Here is a 22,011-nt window from a genome sequence, read left to right on the forward strand (position 1 = left end):
TAGAAAAACTGATAAAGAAGGCAAGAGTTTCCTAACAGCTTTTAACAAGTATTATAAAAATAATACTTTAAATGCATACTCTAAATATTGTAATCAATTGATATCCCTAATTATTTATTAATCATGGTTATTCTCATCATTGTAGATGTTGCCCTCTAGCCCCATATTTCTGAATATCATAATATTACCGATATATACCAACTCATACCAAAATACATACAATATCTATATAATGTCACTTTTTTCAATCTGCATCAAACAAAAATGCAAATATGCATCACTTCAGTAATAAATCAACTTCTTACAGACTTCATGAATATAATCTTACCTGTGTAAAGATGCAGAGCTCCACTGGTGTTCAAATTAAGATTTCTATGAGAATTTCACTAATGGGTGATATTTCAGTTGTTAAGCTTCTGTGAATATTAAATTGCATACAAAAAAAAAAAAAAAAAAAAAAAAAAAAAAAATCCAAATATTAAAACCTTGTAATGCAGCATTAAACATTAAATTGCATGCTTTAACAATCTAAATTTGACAGCTCTAATAACACATGTGGTAAAGAAACAGATCTAGTAAAGATTATGTTTGCTTGTGTTAATGTATCTGTTGTTATTGTTGTGCAGACGAGATCACGTACGCTGAACCAACGTTCTACAAACGAAACACACAGAAATCGGTAAGATCGTTTATGACTGTGTACTGTGTTGTCTCTGCATCAGTTCAATGGTGATGTGTGTTCTTGTCAGTATAATACAACTCTTACATTAAAGCACTGAAGCAAAACAACTGCCATTTCCACCACAGAATAAAAAATATAAAAAAATAATGTAATAATAAAAAATATAAATATATAAATATAAAATATAAATATAAAAAATATTAAAAAATAAAATAATAATAATAATAACTTTTTTTGTCTTGCAATTCTGAGTTGTGAGATATAGTCATAATTACCTTTTTGATTTTTTTTTTAATTCAGTGGCAGAAACAGCCTTCCATAAATAATCTTCCATACAAAGCTTAATGAAAATTATTATTATTATTTTTTTTATTAATTTGTATGAATTATTATTATTATATTTTGTTTTTACAGAAAATAAAAGCCGAACATCATGGGGAAGAGGATGACGTTGCATATGTATCTGTTGCCATGAGTAGATAATCAAACTTAAACCTTCCAAATCCCAGCAGACACACAGCAGAATTCAATTCAATTCAATTCAATTCAATTCAAGTTTATTTGTATAGCACTTTATACGATACAAACTTTACAGAAAATGAACACTATTAACAGCAATTATTATATGATGCAATCAAACTTATAGCAAAATGTGGTAGTTCTGTATGTTGTCTCTGGGTTAGCATCATCTGAGGTCTTCTGAGGGATTGGCATCATCTCTTCTCAGGTGTTCTGGATCCAAACTGAAGCTTGTGTACATCCAAGTTACCATTGGGTGTCAATCCCGTGGCAAAAACAAAGAAACAAATAGAGACATGATTAGCATAGCTGCTGTTCCAACCAAGTAAAATTAATTAGTTTAACCCAAGCTAAAGAATAATAATGCACATTTGATCAGATATAACTGCAGTCCAAAATTTATGAGATGCATTATTTGAATGCTTGGCCAAAGAGGTGTGTTTTTAATCTAGATTTAAACAGAGAAAGTGTGTCTGAACCCCGAACATTATCAGGAAGGCTATTCCAGAGTTTATGCGAAAATGCGAAAAAGCTCTACCTCCTTTAGTGGACTTTGCTGTCCTAGGTACTATCAAAAGTCCAGCGTTTTGTGACCTTAGGGAGCGTGATGGGTTGTAGCGTGGTAGAAGACTAGTTAGGTACGCAGGAGCTAAACCATTAAGGGCCTTATAAGTAAGTAATAATATTTTGTAACTGATACAGAGCTTAATAGGTAGCCAGTGCAGAGACTGTAAAATTGGGGTAATATGATCATATTTTCTTGACCTGGTAAGGACTCTAGCCGCTGCATTTTGGACTACCTGTAGCTTGTTTATTGAGGATACAGGACAACCACCTAGCAGTGCATTACAATAGTCCAATCTAGAGGTCATGAACGCATGAACTAGCTTTTCTGCATCAGGAACAGGTAACATGTTTCGTAGCTTGGCAATGTTTCGAAGATAAAATATGCTGTTTTGTAATATTGGAAATATGATTTTCAAAAGACAAGTTGCTGTCTAATATAACACCCATATTTTTAACTGTAGAGGAAGTAACAGTACATCCGTCTAATTGCAAATTGTGCAATGATTCTGAAGCGTCTGCAGTATGACATTCAGAGATGGACCAATGAAAAGACTTTGCTTTATAATTCCGTGACTTCTAACACATTATCTAAATCTTGTGTCTCACTGGAGCATTTTCATGTTTGACATTTGAAGCCTCAAAAATATTTTGTTTTCTTAAACAACAAACAAACACTTTGCTTCCTCACAATAAAATACATCAGAGATTGTACAAAGATAGTTTTGATCTGTTTGGTGGAAAAACATGTTGTGTGTGAGCATTGTCTGTTGCTGGTGGGCTGTGGTCAGTTTGCACACGTATACCTTGATGTGTGATTAGCGTGTGGTTGAAAGGTGTTTTTCCATTCCTGCCCATATGATGCTCACAGTTTAATTTTCGTTTTTGGTTTTTTATTTTATTTTATTTTATTTTTATTGCTAAAATACTGAACCCACCAATTCTGATGTATGACAACAAAGGTCTCAAATCAAACTGTAAAATATGAAAATATCATTTGTGTGCATAAGCATCATGCCCTTACATGCTCATGTTGTGATTCTGCTGATAAGCCCTGCTTCACTAGTTATTTCCAGCTACAGCAAGAGGAGTTGTACTTTGTAAGAAGAACTATTCTAGACATCACAGCTTTGTTTTTAGAAAGAACACAACTTTTGTCTGCCAGTGTCTGTGAGTGATTTTAAGAATAAATGCGATGTGTGATTCATTGTTGTAATATCCTCGTATAGGCATCAGCTGAAATGGTCGAAGACAAAAAGGGCTCAGATGAAATTTGCTAAGACAAAAAAAGCATTTTAGGTCTTAAGATGTCCTAAAATACACACTGTACATTTGTGGTTGTTACAGCAATTTGTAATCATGTAATGTGTCAACTGAGCCGTAATGACATCTGACTGATGACATCAGCAGCAGACAAGGGAAAAACACACACAATACACAACTGGAACAACAGCAGATCTACTTCTGTCAGATAAATAGATCTCGTGGTAGTAAACATGAAAGTATTCGGTTTAAGTGAGATCTGGCTCAAAACAATCCTTGAACTGTCTGAACCACAAACCGATTCTTATTGTATTGCTAACCCATGATCAATACATTGAAAGGAACCAACTTAAATAAGAGATTCGTTTACGAATCGAGAATAGCCTATATAGACAATTAGCGCTAATTAATATTTTAACTACTGAAATGTGATTTAAAGGCTGATGAACTATAAGTCGCAGGACTCTCAAGTTATATCAAAAGTTTGGAGTGAGATTACATCTGTTATAGGAGGAGCCACTCAAATATTTGCAGCTCCGCCCAGTTCTCTCAAGTTTTTGCAAGCAGTTCAATTTGACCTATTGTTCGTAACTGACCAGCAAAAAAAAAAAAAAAAAAAAATGTAACAATTAGAAAATCTGCTAAAAGACAAATTCATCCAAATAAAATTAAAAAAAATTGTATATATTTCAAAAATACAAACGTATCAAAAATAAAAGGAAATGTATCCCCAAACAGGCCAACACGGTTATTTAATATATTGTTTATCTGTTAGGGTTAGGGGTAGGCATAAGGAGGTCTTTATAAGGCGGCATTTATTTAAAAATTTTATTAAATATAATCATTTACACTCAGTATTTTACAGAATATATTGTGGCATACTATTTTATAATGTATACATTACTGAGGAGCAAATATCTGCCACTAAGTATAAACAGCATCTATACTAATATTTACACTTAGGCCTACTGCAAAGAAAATACTGCTATTCTTATGTAGCGTAAATAGAATCTATTGTTCATTGCATTTGTTGTAAATAGCATATTGATAAGAAAATACTGCTATTTTTACATTGTGTAAAGAACACTACACCATTCTCTTGGAAGATAACAGAAATTCACAGAAGGTAAAAGAAATGAACAATGATATATACACCCTTTTACTTTGATCATCAGTGGTATGATGATTCTTAACTCATAAATGGTGCCATCCGGTGGGTTTCTAAAGAGCATTAAACCACTTCCAGCTCAACCACTACTAACATCCTACACATGTGTCATGGATGTAGTTTACTACATATGTCATATATTTGAGTTTTGTCTTATTGGAGACGTGATTTTTGAAGTTAAAAGCTCAGATTCACTAAGACACCAACGTCTGCAATGAAATGCCAGAGATCTCATTACGAACTCAAACATTTCTCACCAAGACCAAATCTCACTGGCAGCCAAATTTGAACTTTTATTTTGTTTAAACTGAATTAATGAGATTTTGCAGGCTTCTCTTCTCATTAACTTTCACTGTTTAAATTCTTGTAACAACACTGGGGAAAACATACATGTGATTCACTGAATGTAGTGTGACCAGCTCATTTTGAGTCTGATTTATCTTCATCTGATTTCTCTTGCGTGTTTATTATTAGATGAATGAGGTCAGTGGTTTGTGGCCGAAGCGTTTCTTCATTTTCTCTCCTGCTAATATGAACCAAAATGTTCTGACTTCTGTTCCATACAAAACATATATTTAGAGTTAAATAAAATGAATCCAACAGTCAGAGTCAGAAGTCAAGATAGTATCATGCATCACTGATGAACTACACAGATAGACATCTGATCATCTCACAACACCATCAGTCACTCTAGAATCTGGTCGTATTGAGGCCATCTGGTGGCCAAAACCATGAATATTCTTTAATATTTTATTTCATTTTTTAATGCCGCCTATGCAACATTTATTTTCTCAAATACACTGGTTATTTTTTTATTATTATTAATTTGTTATGTTGTATTTTCATTTTGTTTTATTACTATATGCAGCACCCCAACAAATACAAAGGTAAAATATTTAATGTCATATTTGTTTTGTTTTGAATATTACAAACTGGAAAGATGAAAGATCTATGAATCATATAAATGCCTATATTTTAATAGAAGGGGTGTCATAATAAGAATAAACTATGAATTCAGAATCAGACTGAATGACAGATGAATAAAAACAGCATTAAACATTAAAAACACACAGATAGTGTAAATGGCAATATTTCATACACCTGTACATTTTAAAGATTTTGTAAATATTATTTTGTAAATATTTTGAAATCTATAATAGAAAACTGGGGTGTGTGATAGAAATGTGTGTATGATGGGCTTTATGTATTTTATCTCTATTTCTGACCGCTAATGTAAGTAATATGATTATTAGAAACACAAATGTAGAAATATTTGTCATGCCAATAAAACCATAAAATTTAAACTATCACTTTCCTACCTAAAGATACAATATAAATTAAAATTGAATGTTTCTACTTAGTTTGTCTGTACCAGCTGATGGTTATGAGTGAAGATCTTTGAAATGTACTACTACACAATAAAAAAAAAGAAAAAAAGATAATAATAATAATTTTTCAGTAGATTTCCCGTTCATTTCCCATTCACACATCATCTATATAATCGTATAAATTATATAGTTTTTAATTATAATAGTTTAATGTCTGGATGAGATCAGTGAATCAGGTCACTATGTGATGATTATGTCATTATCAAAACATAATTAACAATACCTGATTTTCTCGTAGCAACCAAAAGCAAACACTGACCACCATAATTGTGATTTTCAAACCAAACATTTCCAATAAAACATTAACATCTAAACCTGTTAATTTTGAAAAAGAACTTTTGTAGACGCATGAAAAAAACTGGTTTGTAAGTGAAGTGTGTAATGCTGTTTATTCATCTTCTGTTGAGATCTTGAGAGGTTTAATGTCTTCAGTCGTGTCTTAATGGTTAGAGAGTCGGACTTGTAACCCACTGCTCTGTCTGTCTGTCTCTCTGTGTGTGTGTGTGTGTGTGTGTGTGTGTGTGTGTGTGTGTGTGTGTGTGTGTGTGTGTGTGTGTGTGTGTGTGTGTGTGCACTTGGGTGGGTGAAATGCAGAGCACAGATTCTGAGTATGGGAAACCACACTTGGCCATGTGTCACATCACTTTCACTTCTTTTATTTCAGCTGATTTCATGTAAGTCTGTGGCTGGAAGTCAGTTAGTTGTGATGTAGGCTTAATTAAGTAATTCAATTGAATTTTAGATACACAGAGTATTTGAGCGGTGTTTAATTTTATATTAATTAATATTTTTTATTTAGTGGACTTGAATGAAATAAGTTTGCAGTAATAACATTACTAACACAGTACAGATATTAGTTTTTGAATGGTTTAAAGCAATTTACAGTGACATTTCTTACAGTGAAATTACTTATAGCTACATGAATTTGAATTATTTTTATTTAATATTTAATGAAATAAAAATACACCAAAATACAATTTAATAATAAAAACAGCAGTGACAAACTGCAGGAAATCTAAAGAGGACAACAGTCGTTTTATTATAGACATACATTTATCATGTTTCTCATGCATGAATAAATATGATAATACAGCATAAACTGTGACAGAGTAAATTTTTGTTCAGGAAGTATTTGTCCCATTCATTTTCACATTTGTACAAGAAAAACAAGACCTACTGTAGGTAAAAGAACGCATAAAGAACCTGTGATACATAACTTGTAATGTTTCTCTGATTGATTTATCTTTAATTTTTCACATACATACTCAGATTCCAAAAAAATTGTACATGCAATTATATTACATTTTAAAATCCTCATAATCAGAGTACAGTTATTATGATTATATTACATATTATTCACACAATGGCATCCATTGACTTTCACTAATCATTGATCTGGACAAAAGTCTGGACAAAATCATTCAGTTACTCGTTGCTGTCATTGCTGTTTTCATGTAATGCAGGAATTCCCAAACTTTTTGTCCCCTAAAATACTTAGTTGAAATCCCCTGAGGCTTTTAACAAGTTGATTCAAAAGTAATCTTAAAGTAGTCAGAATACATTGCCTAAAATAAGTAATCTAGATTACATTACAAACTACAATTTTCTTCATCTAAGATGTAATAAGTAACTACACTTTGCAAGTAATCTCCTCAGTGCTGCTTACAGGTCTGTGGATTATACAGAATCATTAATCAGTTTCTCAATGGAGGAAATGAATGGGAATGCCAGAACTGACTTCCAAATATTGAGTAACATTATAAACACTACATTTCAATGTCTGAGGTATGAAGGAAGTAACAGTAACAGCTACATCATCCAGACATTTACAAATGATTTCTCTCCCCAGAACCTTAATCTGTTCTGTTGAGCTGTAATTAGGGTTGTCACGGTGAAAGAATTTCCCTTGCAGTAATTTTGAGAGGCTCAATAGCGCGATATGTGGTATTATCACCTCAGGTTAGGTAAAGCAAGTCAAATCTGTCCTATCACATAAGCATTCAAATTTTCATTCATACAAAATAGATCACAGAAGACTTCTCTGTGGTCTGTTCTGCTCAAGTTTAGAAATCAGAGTCTTTTGGCAGGCAAGCTCCTTAGTTAGAGTTAAGCATAAGTTTATTGTATATAGGTTAAATACATTACAAACAAAATACTAATATAAAAAACAGAAATAAAAACAAAGATATATAACTTGCAAGCTCGGTTGTTTAGAGGCATCAATGATCCACAGAACCAGCATCTGCTTTCCTCAGTGCACTTCAGTCTTTTATAGACAGCAGGTGGATTCCAAAATCTTGTGACATGAGGTCTGGAAATTCCCTAAGAAGCTTCTTATTAAAAAAACTCCCATTTTCGCATATATGCTCACAGCATTCTACAATAACATCCCTTTTCTTTTCATTTTCCTTTAGCAAAGCATTTACTAATACTAATTTCATTTCTAGCTATACTTTTCTTAATATATGCTATAAATATTTGTTCAATAAATGCTTTAAAACAATTACATTACATATGAAGTGTGGTGTCTTTCTTAATAAACCACTTTCCAAATAATAACAATTACAAAATATGCGGTTACAATACAAAGGTATAACATATAAAGAAAAAGGCAAAATTGCAATAGGACAATTGCATATATATATATATATATACAGTACAGACCAAAAGTTTGGAAATATTACTATTTTTAATGTTTTTGAAAGAAGTTTCTTCTGCTCATCAAGCCTGCATTTATTTGATCAAAAATACAGAAAAAAAATGTAATATTGTGAAATATTATTACAATTAAAAATAATTGTTTTTAAATTTATTATACTTTAAATTATCATTTATTTCTGTGATGCAAAGCTGAATTTTTAGGATCATTATCACATGATCCTTTAGAAATCATTCTAATATGATGATTCATTATCAAAGTTGGAAAACAGTTCTGCTGCTTAATATTTTTTCAGAACAAGTGATACTTTTTTAGGATACTTTGAATAAAAAGTAAAAAAAAAAAAAAAGAAGCTATGTTTTTAAAATATAAATATTTTGTAATAACAATATACACTACTGGTCAGTAATTTGGGGTCAGTAAATTTTTTTTCTTTCCTTTTTTAAAATAAAATCAATACTTTTATTCAGCAAGGATGTGTTAAATTGATAAAAAAGTGATAGTAAAGAAAATATATTATTAGAATATATATTATTAGATTTTTTATTTTATTTTGAATAAAATGCAGTTCTTTTTAACCTTTTATTCATCAAATATATTAGACAGCAGAACTGTTTCCAACACTCATAATAAATCAGAATATTAGAATGATTTCTAAATGATCATGTGATAGACTGGATGTTACATGTGACACTGAAGGCTGGAGTAATGATGCTGAAAATTCAGCTTTGCATCACAGGAATAAATTGTTTTTTAAAGTATATTCAAATAGAAAACTATTATTTTAAGTTGTAATAATATTTCACAATATTACTGTTTTTTCTGTATTTTTGATCAAATAAATGCAGGCTTAATGAGCAGAAGAGACTTCTTTCAAAAACATTAAAAATAGTAATGTTTCCAAACTTTTGGTCTGTACTGTATATATATATATATATATATATATATATATATATATATATATATATATATATATATAATCTGAGTGTATGTTACAACACAAAAAGGTCATATTCAGAAACCAATGAAACCGAAACCAAATAGCATTGAAACAGAAAGTGATTTAAACAAAAGAGAATGACAAAATAATGGTCCACATAACAGAAAATAAACCTGACAATTAAATCGTTAGGCTATTGTTAGCCTATAGGTAGAACAATTACTTCTGATGCTCGAATCTGACTAGAGACTTTCTATTGATATTTCCACCTGCGCTCTTTCTGGACGGGCTGTCAGTCAGTGCAGTTACATTGTTGTTCCACAAGGTGGCGGCAAGGGACTATGTTTGAATGAGTCTTTAAACCATTCACTCACTGTAAAACCTGATAAGTTAAGAATACTCAAAACATTTTAGGAAACTTATTGCCTCAAAATATTTAAGTAAACAAACTCAACTTTTTTAAGTTAATAGAGCTAAACATTTTAATGACAAGTGGGGCGGGGCCTCGCTTCCATGATCCCACCCCACTCATCACAATGATAATTATATACAACTTACTTCCATTACCAGCACATTAATTCAGATTTTTATAATTTAGTGTTAGTTAGAAATAGCACACTGGTATGTATTAATATAGTGATCAAAAACACTCACAATACTTGCATGTAAATAGTCAAACAACATGCAGTATATATAGCCAATAAGTTCTACTGTCCATCCTCAACCTAACCACAGACCCTACTCTTCACCACACTGGTAACACTACAAAACCAACATAACAGAAACATATGTAAATCCTAACATAACACAACATTTAAGAACTAACTTATGTCTCTCTATGTTAATCTTGTGTAAAAACACACAAAATAACACTTTATTTCTACATTTATCTTCCTTGTTGGCTGATGCAAAGCATGCTGGGAACAAGAAAACGCAATCATTTTAAGTTCACCTTACTACAACAGCATTTTGAGTTTACAGAACCCATTTCAATTAATTCCAATGAACTTTCATTATTATTTGAGTGAAATTAACTAATTAATTTCACTGTTGGGTTTTACAGTGCTCAACTACACGTTCAAAAACACTGATTCATTCAAAGAGAGATGTAATGAAACATGCTGTTGAAATCATTTTAGAGGGCTTAGCTGACCAGCAAGAGATTTCGCTTTCCTTGGACATGACAACCTATTTTCACAAACATATATGACTTGCAAGTCATCCTACATGCTCAGTTGATCTCTCTCTCATTCGCTGTCTGTTTATAGGCAAGGAGCCTTTGAACAAATCAGCATGGCACACATTATATTATTATTACTAACTTATTTAATATTCAGTACACATGCACAAAGTGTAAAATGAGAAGGTCATAACCCTATAAAAAAAGAAAGCACGCAAAAATCACCTCTTTGCTCGTCAATAGATATTGCGATATTGCAGTTATCCCGACAGCCCTAGCTGTAATGCAACAAGTATCTGTCCTTCATCTTATTTTAATAACTCCTGTGATAAAGTGCTTATGATGCTCATCTGCTAATTTGTATTAAAACATGTGCTAAATGACTAAATGTAAATGTACTTATTTTACAGCTAGTTTCACAGTGAACAGATGGTATGATAAATAATTGTAGCTGCATACATTTCAATGCATAGAATCGCCTGTACTTCATCCCTATTTCATCTGAAGACAATGTCTCTTACTCATGAAGACAAATAGCCCTGGAAACCACACAATTGGAATATAAAATAACAATATAAAGCACAGTAAGAGCATGGAAAAATAATAATATAAACATAAATGAATGATTACATGATTACACATGAATAATAAAACCAAACTAATGCCCCAGCCAAAAATAAAAAATAAAAAATATAATAAAACAACCCTGTAAAACTCATATTCCCTTACAATTAGTGATCCAGTGTTGCAATTAGTGTTCCGTCAAGTTAAAGAAGACCCAGAGTAAATACATTCTTGTAAATTTGCATCCATGCTAACATTTTTCAGTGTAACATGCTTTACAGTGGAGATTCTTTCTGCAGCAATTTTTTTTTTTTTTTTCATCTTATAATCACACATTTGGGATCGTCTGTAAGAAAACAATGAATCACAGAAGGTAAAGAGCAGTTACAATCAGACACAGTCAGCACATCCGTCATCTATCAGTGAATTAGATTCAGTTGAAAATGTTTATTTGCCATTAGGATGATTTGTCTGTGCAGGTAAAATCAAACACAGATCTTAGTGTGATGTACAGTATCTTACCTCATCTACGGACAATCCTTTATACATGTTTTTCTCCCTTTCTGCTGTGAAAAAAAAATAAATAAATCACACGTGCACACAATTAAATGATGAAGGTCATTATCAGGCAACATTTGGAATGTTGCAACTGACCAATCAGAATCAAGTATTCCAGAGAGCTAAATATTCATTTTGCATGAAGCACATGATGTTTTCCTCTCACTATAGTATCTGCATGTAATACTCGCCATTTTTGGAGCTCTTGTGGCGATAGTAAATCACAGCAGCAGCAGCTACAGCAGTCACCAGCAGCAGAACAGCAGCAGCACATATTCCTGCTACAGCAGCTGAAGACAGACCTGAATCTGGAGTGATATAGAGAGACAGTCATGAGTGTAAAAGAATCTCACAGTGTGTTTATATACCATATTCACTATATATATTCGGTCTGTGGACACTTTTGCATATTCAAAAGGCTTATTCCCCTATTAGAAAATGTATGTGACCTCATGATTCATCATGTACTTTAAATTTGTTTGTACAGCTGCATGTTTCTGCTTGCCTTTACAGTACCATGTATGCATGATTTGTTGAATTACACATTTGGAGGAAGCATGTTATGAGCTTTCCAAGACTGCAATTGTAAACAGTGTCTTTTTTTATTCTTCTGACATCTTTATTATAAGCAGCAGGTGTTTAGGATAAAGTTTGACAAACATTATTCATATTATTCATTATTCATAGTTCACACATTATTCAAATGAAATTCATGTTTAAACAACAGCAAAAACAGCATTTTAAGTGAACTAGAAGGTCAAGCTCTCGTTAAGAACAATGCATTTATAAATATACTCTACTACGTTATATGCAAGATAAAAATGAAGGGGGAAAATATACTCAAGTCAAACTCCCTCTTCTCCATACGGGGCTCTCCATCAGTTCTGACTTGATCAGACAGAGCAGCTGGAAGACACAAATGAATAAAAAAAAAATAAAGAAATACAAATAAAACGGGTAATTACAAATAATTGATGTTGAAAAATTAAGTATTTTTGGCAGTCTATCTATTTTGATTTCATAGTGACTTGAAAGAAACTTGAACCACCAGTGATAAATTATAGTATGTTAGGTCCTCATAAAAAGGTTCTTAAAAGACCAGTTATTAAATTATAAATTCAATAACATCCACCCATCCATATCTAATCCACTTGTGTGTTATGTAAGATCACAGGATTTCAGTAGTGACATATTTAATCAGAAATGCCATTTTAATGTTGAAGAAGAATTAAATTTACAGCATGCCAGTAAAGTTGATTGAAATTTTGTTATATATTATCTCTACCATTTTATTATAATAGAAAAATCACTGATTCATTTTCTAATATGTAGATTCTTAGGAAAAAGAAAAAAAACCTAAGGGTAAATTACATTGAGTAACTCACAAGTCACGATCATATTGAAAGTTTTTATGGTGTCATCATGAGTGATGCTGATTTTTTTGGTGATTTTTGTGCTGTCGCACTTGCGGTTTCTGTTTAAGCTTTGCCTTTTTCCTGAACTCTCGCTTCTGATGATCTCTGCTTCATAACGTCCAGTGTGTTCAGATCTGATGTCAGTGATGGTCAGAGATCCAGTCTCATAGTCCACCTTCAGTCTGTCTCTGAATCTCCCGCCTTCACCATCATATAAGCAGCTTGTATTGGGACGTCCATTGATCAGAGCTATGCGAGTGTCTTCAAAATACCACAGCAACTTGTCATGCTCTTTTTTAGTGATATCAGTGTGTAGAGTGACTGAATCTCCCTCCATCACTGTCACCACATCATCACCAAAAACACCTGGAAACACAAATAAATAGTAACTCAATAATGTTGAATTAATATCTAAAAACGAAAAAGGAAATGACGGTAGGCAGGGTTAGGGCTTTGGGATAGGAAATATAAAAACAATAGAATGGAAAGCCCCCACGAAAATACAAAACCAAGCCTGTGGGTCTGTGATTGTCACGATATGCTGCCAGAAGGAGCAAAGGAGCGATGGATAAACAAAACTGTCATTTATTAAATTCAACACACAGGGACAATCCACACTTGGAAGGGAAGGAAGACACACGTACACAACTGGTAGACCTGACAAACACTGCCAGAACAGACCGGGGCTTAAATACACCGGATAACGAGGGAATTGGGAGGCACACCGGTGAACAGAACGACTAATTAAGAGACAATGTGGACAGGAACAGGATCAGGAACGACCAAATAAGGGCACATGAGGGGTCACGGGGAGCAAAACACAAAGACTGTCCAATCCTGACAGCTGTTTATCAAGGACAATGTTGTTTAGCCACAGATCTTAGCAGAAAAGGTTCTGGCGGTCACATTATAAAAAATTTAAGGGGTTCCCATCATGGAATAATTTTAAAGATTTAGTATTAATTAATTATTTAAGTTTATTTTTCTTTAAACATTATAAATTTATATATATATATATATATATATATACAGAAAAATATATAATATATATATATATTTTTTTTTTTTTTTTTCTTTTTTTTTTTTTTTCTGGAGAAATCTAGAAAAATGAAAGATTTCTTGAGGTAGAGAAATATTTACAGCCTTACATATGTCGACATTGGTAGATGAAAAATCTATCATTTTTACATACTCTCCTCATGCAGAGTTTTATATTTTAAAAAAGTAAATGCATCAATGCATTAGAGTATACAGAACCAGAACAACACAGAACAGTTTTTTTTTTTTTTTTTTTTTTTTTTTTACATTCTCTCTACATGTTTAAACCAGTTTTGTAAGAATGAGAGATGTAGGTGTAATACGAATAAAGCGATCATGTGGAATGTAGGCTGGCTGAGGCACTTTCCGCCTACAGTCCGGAACAGGAAGAACTAAATAAAATAAAATAAAATAAAATAAAAACGTCCGAACACATAGAACAAGGCAAATCGTGGCACTTTATATTCCTAAAATATACTAAATTATTTAAAACAGCGACAAATACAATCCAAGATAATACTGAAGTGAAATTTTCATTTTCCATCGCTGAAAACGCGTTGAAATGTTAGTTACAAATGTAATAAATGTCTTACCAAGAAGGAGCAAACCGAACAGAGTGAGCACAAAACAGCATCCCATCATGTCAACAGCTGTGCCTGTTAGAATTAATTCCAATAGTGTTGCTCTATTTTAGGATAATTATGGTTTTCTCTTCCTTCCTCAAAACGCCCGCAAGAATTTGATATCCAGTGTGTGAATATAAATAAACTTAGGATAATAAAAAAAACATGACCTATTTATCCAGATAAAATGACAATAATCGTTATTTTGTGTGTCAAAATAAAATACACGCATATTTGTTGCGATTCTAGTTAAGAATGAAAAAGAAAGTAAAATCTGCGTGATACCAAGCCCAGCTGAGATTCATTGGAAGTCCCTTTGAATAAAAAAACGGAAATTCATTGATTAAGCGCAACACTGTGCTTTTCCTTAAAAAAAAAAATACGTGATTCACTGAATCAAGCAGTTTAGACAAAGTGAAACCTGCTGTAATCTTAGTTATTCACACAACTGTAGGCTACAGAAACAAACTTAATCTCCACTCCATACAAACTGTAACCCTTCCCAGTGTGTGCAACGAAACATTTACAAAGGGGTTGCACATTGGATTTATTCTGATTCATTTAAAATTCAACATGTGTCAAACTTTAAACATACAAATACCATTCTATAACTCAGCAGGAAATGATTAGAACAATATCTCCGCTCAGTGTCGTGCACAGAAATTTTGAGGGGCAGGGGCTCAAGTGGAAAAAAGGACACTTCTCATATTTATTTCAATTTATTTCTAAACAAAACGTTAAATATATTAACACAACTCTGACTTACCAATTTATTTTAATTCCCTCACACTCACCCAATTGTTTCATGTTGTTTCATTTTTCAACAGATGTCTACAAAATAATCAGTTCACAATGTTGTATAATTACATTACTGCACACACACGCACACACACAAACTGATGGTGACAAGAACTTTGTTTCACATTTGAGGGAGGGTTGGTAAAATCTATCAGCATACAACATACTAATAGAATGGATAGTTATTAGATGAGGAGCCGGAGATCAAAATTATGAAGTTATTTTTTAAGGCAGGACACTTCATGTACTGTTCAATTTGAGATTTTGGTCTATTTTGCTTCCATGTCTTCTTTTGCTCTAATGGAAAGGACATTTCCAAAATTCACAATTCAAGGGAAAAGACTCTTGATGTAAGTTAATAACTAATAACTGGGGAAGTTCTGTCGTGATAGGCTTTAGTTATTTTGTTTACCCTATTCATCTGCAATGCCTTGTGTCAAATGTGTACAAATTAGCGCATTATACTTAACGCCTAATGTGCATATCAATGTGGCGATTCTGATGACGTAATTAATTTTACTGTATTCAGCTGTCGTTTCTCCATTAAGTTAGCCTGTATGCCCATGATATATTGTCTTAGCTAAACTTTGGCTAACTTATTACATGGTAGCTGAGTCATGGATGTTAGCAAGACATTTTTTTAACTATATTTGCCTTAGTCTGTTGTTCATCACCACTCACCTCCACACCAAGACAAACACCACTGGACAGGGAGGGAGGGCTTCACTTCTGCGGCTCTCTGTCTGTCTGTGACGTGCCGATCAATGTGTGCTACACTGCTGTGCTGCACGGAGACACGGAGGGGAGAAAGGCATCGGAACTCAACAGAGTCTCAACATTTCCCGCCCCGTCCTGACCAGATATTTAGTTTCTTTATTTGTCTGAACAAGAAAGCTGTGCGCAAACAGAAACACACACATATATACATATATTAATTTATTTAAAAAAAAAAAAAAAACAAACAAAAAAAAAAACTCCCCAGAAAAAAGGGCACTTTCTCTCGAGGAAGAAAAAGGCAGGTGCTCAAGCACCCTTTGATGTCAATGTGTGCACGTGCCTGTCTCCGCTACATTCTCCATAAACAACATTCGTATTATCACATGAACTATGCAGACTCATACATCAACGCATGGCCCGATTAATACCAATAGACTTGCTTCACACACTTTTCAAACACCTCGGGAAAAATACACACAAACACTATAACATATCTCACATATTTCCCACCAGCTTACCTGAAAAGCATGAATGAATAGTTTTGGTAGTGCATGGCTCACACGCATCACTCGCTCTCTCAAGAAGATTCAGCCTGAGTGCAGTTCCACAACCCACCACACAGAGTATATAGTGTACTCCTACATACATTTCTGCCTGTTTCACACATACTCCGTCTGCAGTGCGTGTGCAGTCCGTTTGCGTTACGTATGCGATGCAGAAACAGCACGGATTCACTGTGCTTTCACACAGGACGCGTTTGCAGTCCGCTACTGATCCGCGGCTGTTTACCACAAACACAACGTTTGTCCATTATTTTGATTTAAAATCATGTAAAAAAATAAATAAATAAAAAAAAAATAAAAAAGCTTTTTCAGCATTGTGATACTCTATCACAGTACAGTAACAATCTGTCATAGACATTAGTTTAAACTAAAATATAAACAAGGTATTACTTATGCATTTGACTTAGGTTTGTATAATAAGTTGCTCAAGCAGGCGGCATTTAAACATAAATATTTAGCCCTACTTTTCTTGTTAGGCTATCACAAACATTTAAAATTAAAACTCACCACTGACAGAAACAGTCGACTCTTGATTCTTTTGCATTTAAATCTTTATTACAAGCAATCCCAAGGGTCTTAAAGAACTTTGTTTTTCTGCCTCCATAAAAGTGCATATATTGTTGCCTTGTTTATCTTAAAGTGCCCTTTTGTCTTGTTTTTAAAATAGCCAAAAACCACGTGTTGACTGTGAAACACAGTAGACTTTAATTGTATCAATTTATTGTGAAATTACTGCATTTCCGTGTCAATCCATGTTCATTTTTAGCGCAAACAATGCGCTGTCACTTTAATTCAGCGCGTGCAGTACAGCAAAAATAGACTCGGTACGTAAACGATCACTGCACTGCTGCAGTGCGTAACATGGGTGCGTAAAAAAATACCCAACGCATACGCACTGCAGACGGAGTATGTGTGAAACAGGCGTTACTCATTGCCTTACAAAAGCACAATTTCAGTTGAAATGCAGTGATGAATCCCTCACTAATTCTGGGGAAAAACGGAACCGGCCAGGATTCATAAGCTATACCCTTCATGGCATCATTCATGAACTCTTAAGTTTAAGGACCGGTTATTTTAACCTTAAACAGAACACAGTGTGCAATGAAAATCATTAAAAATACAGGTAAAACCTGTGTAATATCAATGCAGAAAAATTCCTGCACATCACAAAATATACATTGTACCCTATTTGTGGAAAAAAAGATACATCCGATTTGTGACCCACTTATGTTTATAACTATGTTAAAGTTTCCTGTTAGTAAGAGCAGTGTTTTGTGGCTAATGTGTCATAGGCCTCTGTGGTCACAGCGCTTTATGTGGAGGGTGGTCAGATCCTGTTGGGGGAGGATTCACACACTAGTTTGTTATCTCTCTTCTAGCAGTCTGTTTTCAGCATTTATAATCATACTGTGCTGAAAGAAAATGGTTTATGTTGTTATTTTGTTCTGCATGTGTTTGTGCAAAACGCTTGGTAAGTAATAAATGTACATGTTTTATATGTTTATATATATATGAATGTTTTTACTGATTTAGCTCATGCTTTAGTCGAATAAGATGGATATACATTCGCTATTATTTTCAGATATTCTGAAATCGAACCAGTATTAAAAATCTGGTTTGGATTCGAATCTATCATCTCAGAATAATTTAAGGACAGACTCAGATTCTCCTACCTTTCATATTTTAATCTTGTGTTAATTTATTTCTTCTTTTATTTAGCTTCTCTTTCTTGTCTGTGGTGCTCTTTTGTGTTCTTCATTTTGCTTTTAAATAATTACAGTGTATTAAAGTAAACCAACATAAAGTTATTAACCCTAAATCTGTGACAAACTCTGTATTCTTTGCGTGTGTTTGTTGATACAGATGGACTGAACCCAGTGTCAGTGATGGAGGGAGATTCAGTCACTCTAAACTCTGGTCTTACTGAAATGATGGATGATGATCTGATTCAGTGGAGGTTTGGATATAACAAGACTTTAATAGCTCAAATCAGTGTAATGGAAGACAGCATGACTGTATATGATGATGGTCCTGACGGGAGATTCAGAGACAGACTGAAGCTGGACAGTCAAACTGGATCTCTGACCATCACAAACATCACAACTGAACACGCTGGACATTATCAACTACAGATCAACAGTGTGATCAAGAATTTCAGTCTCACTGTTTATGGTGAGTTTAACATTTTTAAATCGCTATAATTAAAATATATCCTAGTTAATTTTTAATCTTGAAATTATATATCTTGAGAGACACATGTTTGACTTTTCAGGCTTCTGAATACTTTCCTTTTGAATGATTATGAAGTCAGCGTCTCAAAAAAAAAAAAAAAAAAAATAAAAAAATCTAATCACAATCACAAAAACAGCCCTCTTATTTACTAATAATATAATTTAATCCGATTTTACTGATCTTCCTCAGCTCGTCTGCCTGTTCCTGTCATTATCAGTAACTCTTCACAGTGTTCTTCATCATCATCATCATCATCATCACAGCAGAATTGTTCATTGGTGTGTTCAGTGGTGAATGTGGGTCATGTGACTCTCTCCTGGTACAAAGGAAACAGTTTATTGTCCAGCATCAGTGTGTCTGATCTCAGCATCAGTCTCTCTCTACCTCTGGAGGTGGAATATCAGGATAAAAACACCTACAGCTGTGTGCTCAACAATCCCATCAGCAGCCAGACTCAACATCTGGACATCACTCAACTCTGTCACACATGTTCAGGTTTGACAATGGTGATATTAGCATTTATTCACTGATCTCAGTCTACTGATCATGTGCTGAAAGGATTGGACAGTTTACCCTTACACAAAGAAATTTAGAGGGTGAATTACAGTCAAGTTGGTGCAATTTGATACGCAAATTAGTAGAGTGAACCAACAGTTGTTCTATCATACATTCAGCTACTCTAAACACACACAATGTGTTTGTATCTATTCGGCCACTTCTTTATAACTGAACTTGCATGAAAATAAAATGCACACATTAAAAACGGCTGCTTAGAAAGTAGTTATGAGTCAGAACTAAATGGTATTAATCTACAGGCCAAAACAGGCTTCCACACACAGTTTTCAGTACATTCAATCCCACTTTCTCTGACTTTGCCTGTGAAATTTGACCATGCAAATGTGTATGTAAATGTGACTCTGTAATAAAGGTGGGGTAAACGAGAAGGCAGGCAAAGAGACTAAATGCAAGATCTAAATGTAAGAGGTTATTATAAAAAAAAAAAAACAATGGGGAAACACAAATGAGGCACACCTGGGGAGAGAATCACCTGAGAAAACTACAAAGAACTACAAACCATGGCTCCCGAGAGACAGGAAGTACCAAGACATAGGGAACATGTAGCATTTGATATTATGTTGTATTCATGCCATGTTGTAATTACCATAATTCCGAGTTGACAACACGTGACATTTTACTTAACGCTTTCCATGTACTTGGACTCAGAGGTAGTGCCTAAATAAACCAGGCGGTGGATTTTCAATTATCGTTCAGACTGACACTTTCACCCACACTAATGATTGTGTCTCTCTATCATTACAGGCTCTGGATCTCTCATAGTGCTGATCTCTGTTTGCTGCTGTTGCTGGATCTCTATTGATTGTGGCTGCATTCGGGATATTTCTCATGCGTAGGAAGTGTAGAAAAACCGATCAAAAAGGCAAGTTGTTTGGCTGTTATCTATAAAATGACATTGGGCAATGCTCTTTACTCGTCTAGCTCAGAAAAACAGATTCTGCATTTCTCAAATTGCATTAAAACATACTGGAAATACAAAGACAGAAATGCAGTTCTGCAGTAATTTAATGATACAGTAACTAACTTTGACAGCCCTGTGATAACAACACATATGTTATGAAGAACCAGATCTATTTAAGATGGAGTAGTTGTTGTTGTTTAATGCATCTATTATTATTTTTCAAACAGTTCAGACTCCTGAAGAGATCATTTACATTGAGCCAACATTCAACAGAAGTAAAGCGCATAAAACAGTAAGATTTCCTGTTTCAGCTGATGATATCACTGTTCAGATTTTTACTCAACAACTTAATGTATTCACTCTCAGGTGCAACAGCCTTAAAAGGAACCTATGTACCTTATTTACCACTAAAAGCTTCATAGTATGCACCTTTTAGGGGCAGATAAGATACAAAGTTGTCCTTCTTAAGACGACTGCTCCAGTCACAAGATGTTGCACCTCTATATTTTTTGCATACTGTACATACTGTCCTTGGCTGCATTTCCCAAAAGCATTATTAGCTTAGGTAGATTGTAGAGACCATTTATGGTAGGCCACTTCTCAACCTGATCACTGATCACTGTTACAAGAAAAAACAAAATTCACACTGAATCTCCAATGTATCATCAGAGTTTTTATAAATATATGTATTTTAATATTATTATTGTATTTTTTTTTTTTTTTTTACAGAATGTAAAAGAGGAAGCTCAAGTAGAGTATGCACCACTTGCCATGAGAAGATAACATATTTTTTCTAAGTACCCAGACCTGACAAGCAAGTTCTTTAAAAATTATAAATGGAGTATTGGGATTGTTGACAATCACTACATGTAGTATCTAAAGTCCTGTTCACACCGGCAGTGACTAAAACCATGCACTTTTCCACGATTTCCAATAAATGACAGGCTTGCACGCAGAAGTTTTGGATCTGTTGTAAACTTCGGATGCAATTAAATATTTTCCGAGTACTGTGAATTCGGATATGCTTCTTTGTTGCATACAGATTCAGTTCTACTAATGCTCACAAATCTGTGTTTTTATAACAGTAAAAAGTCTTTTCTTGTAGCCTAATCTTAATGTAATATCGTGCCATGACTATCAATATAAAACATTTTATAGACGCACCTTATGGTATTTAAATAGGATTGAAACTTTATACTTGATCATACAGACACTGCAATTAAACAGGAATATTTACTGAAAAGTGTTTCTGTTGCTACAAGAAAAACATCTGTGTATTTGACACACATTGCATAATCCACTTAATGTGGTAAAGTAGCCCACGCAAAAAACATGCTAACGTCAGTACAGGAAACAGAAAGTGTTCGATGTCAGGTCTCTGTTTTTAATTCCTCTCCCAACTGAAGGAGGCAAATCTCACCTTTCGGTTAAATGCTTCTGAAGATGAACACACCTAGAGCCAATCTGGCTAAAGCAATGAGGAAACACGCCATTTAGTAGTGGTCAGTGACTGCTATGTACAGAGTTGTCAGACCCTCTTTGGAGGCCCCTGGCAGCTCTGGCCCCACATCAGCTCAGATTTTGAGTCAGATTGAAACCTGCTGTGCTCGGATTTCTTTACAGCTATATAAAAATTATGGTCAGAGCTGTTGGGCGTATAAAC

The 22,011-nt window shown here is 33.7% G+C and overlaps 2 protein-coding genes across 3 annotated transcripts; one reads left to right on the top strand and one right to left on the bottom strand.

The window, feature by feature from the left end:
* Window positions 1-11,246: 11,246 nt before the first annotated feature.
* Window positions 11,247-16,742, bottom strand: LOC109054492. 2 transcript variants are annotated; one of them, XM_042712365.1, is made up of 6 exons: window positions 16,595-16,742; window positions 12,871-13,266; window positions 12,326-12,391; window positions 11,677-11,793; window positions 11,450-11,490; window positions 11,247-11,273 (listed from the first exon to the last, which is right to left on the bottom strand). In XM_042712365.1, the coding sequence occupies exons 1-6, from the start codon at window positions 16,722-16,724 to the stop codon at window positions 11,256-11,258; spliced, it is 768 nt and encodes a 255-aa protein (XP_042568299.1). In that variant the 5' UTR covers window positions 16,725-16,742; the 3' UTR covers window positions 11,247-11,255. The 2 variants fall into 2 exon arrangements, with proteins under 2 accessions (XP_042568299.1, XP_042568300.1); XM_042712366.1 differs by lacking the exon at window positions 16,595-16,742 and adding an exon at window positions 14,532-14,823.
* Window positions 16,743-17,971: 1,229 nt separating this feature from the next.
* On the top strand, window positions 17,972-19,930 carry LOC122134984 (SLAM family member 5-like). Its single transcript, XM_042712369.1, has 3 exons — window positions 17,972-18,110; window positions 18,503-18,811; window positions 19,061-19,930. The coding sequence occupies exons 1-3, from the start codon at window positions 18,062-18,064 to the stop codon at window positions 19,399-19,401; spliced, it is 699 nt and encodes a 232-aa protein (XP_042568303.1). The 5' UTR covers window positions 17,972-18,061; the 3' UTR covers window positions 19,402-19,930.
* Window positions 19,931-22,011: the final 2,081 nt, after the last annotated feature.

This window comes from Cyprinus carpio, chromosome A22 (genome assembly GCF_018340385.1).
Source record: "Cyprinus carpio isolate SPL01 chromosome A22, ASM1834038v1, whole genome shotgun sequence".
NCBI lineage: Eukaryota > Metazoa > Chordata > Actinopteri > Cypriniformes > Cyprinidae > Cyprinus > Cyprinus carpio.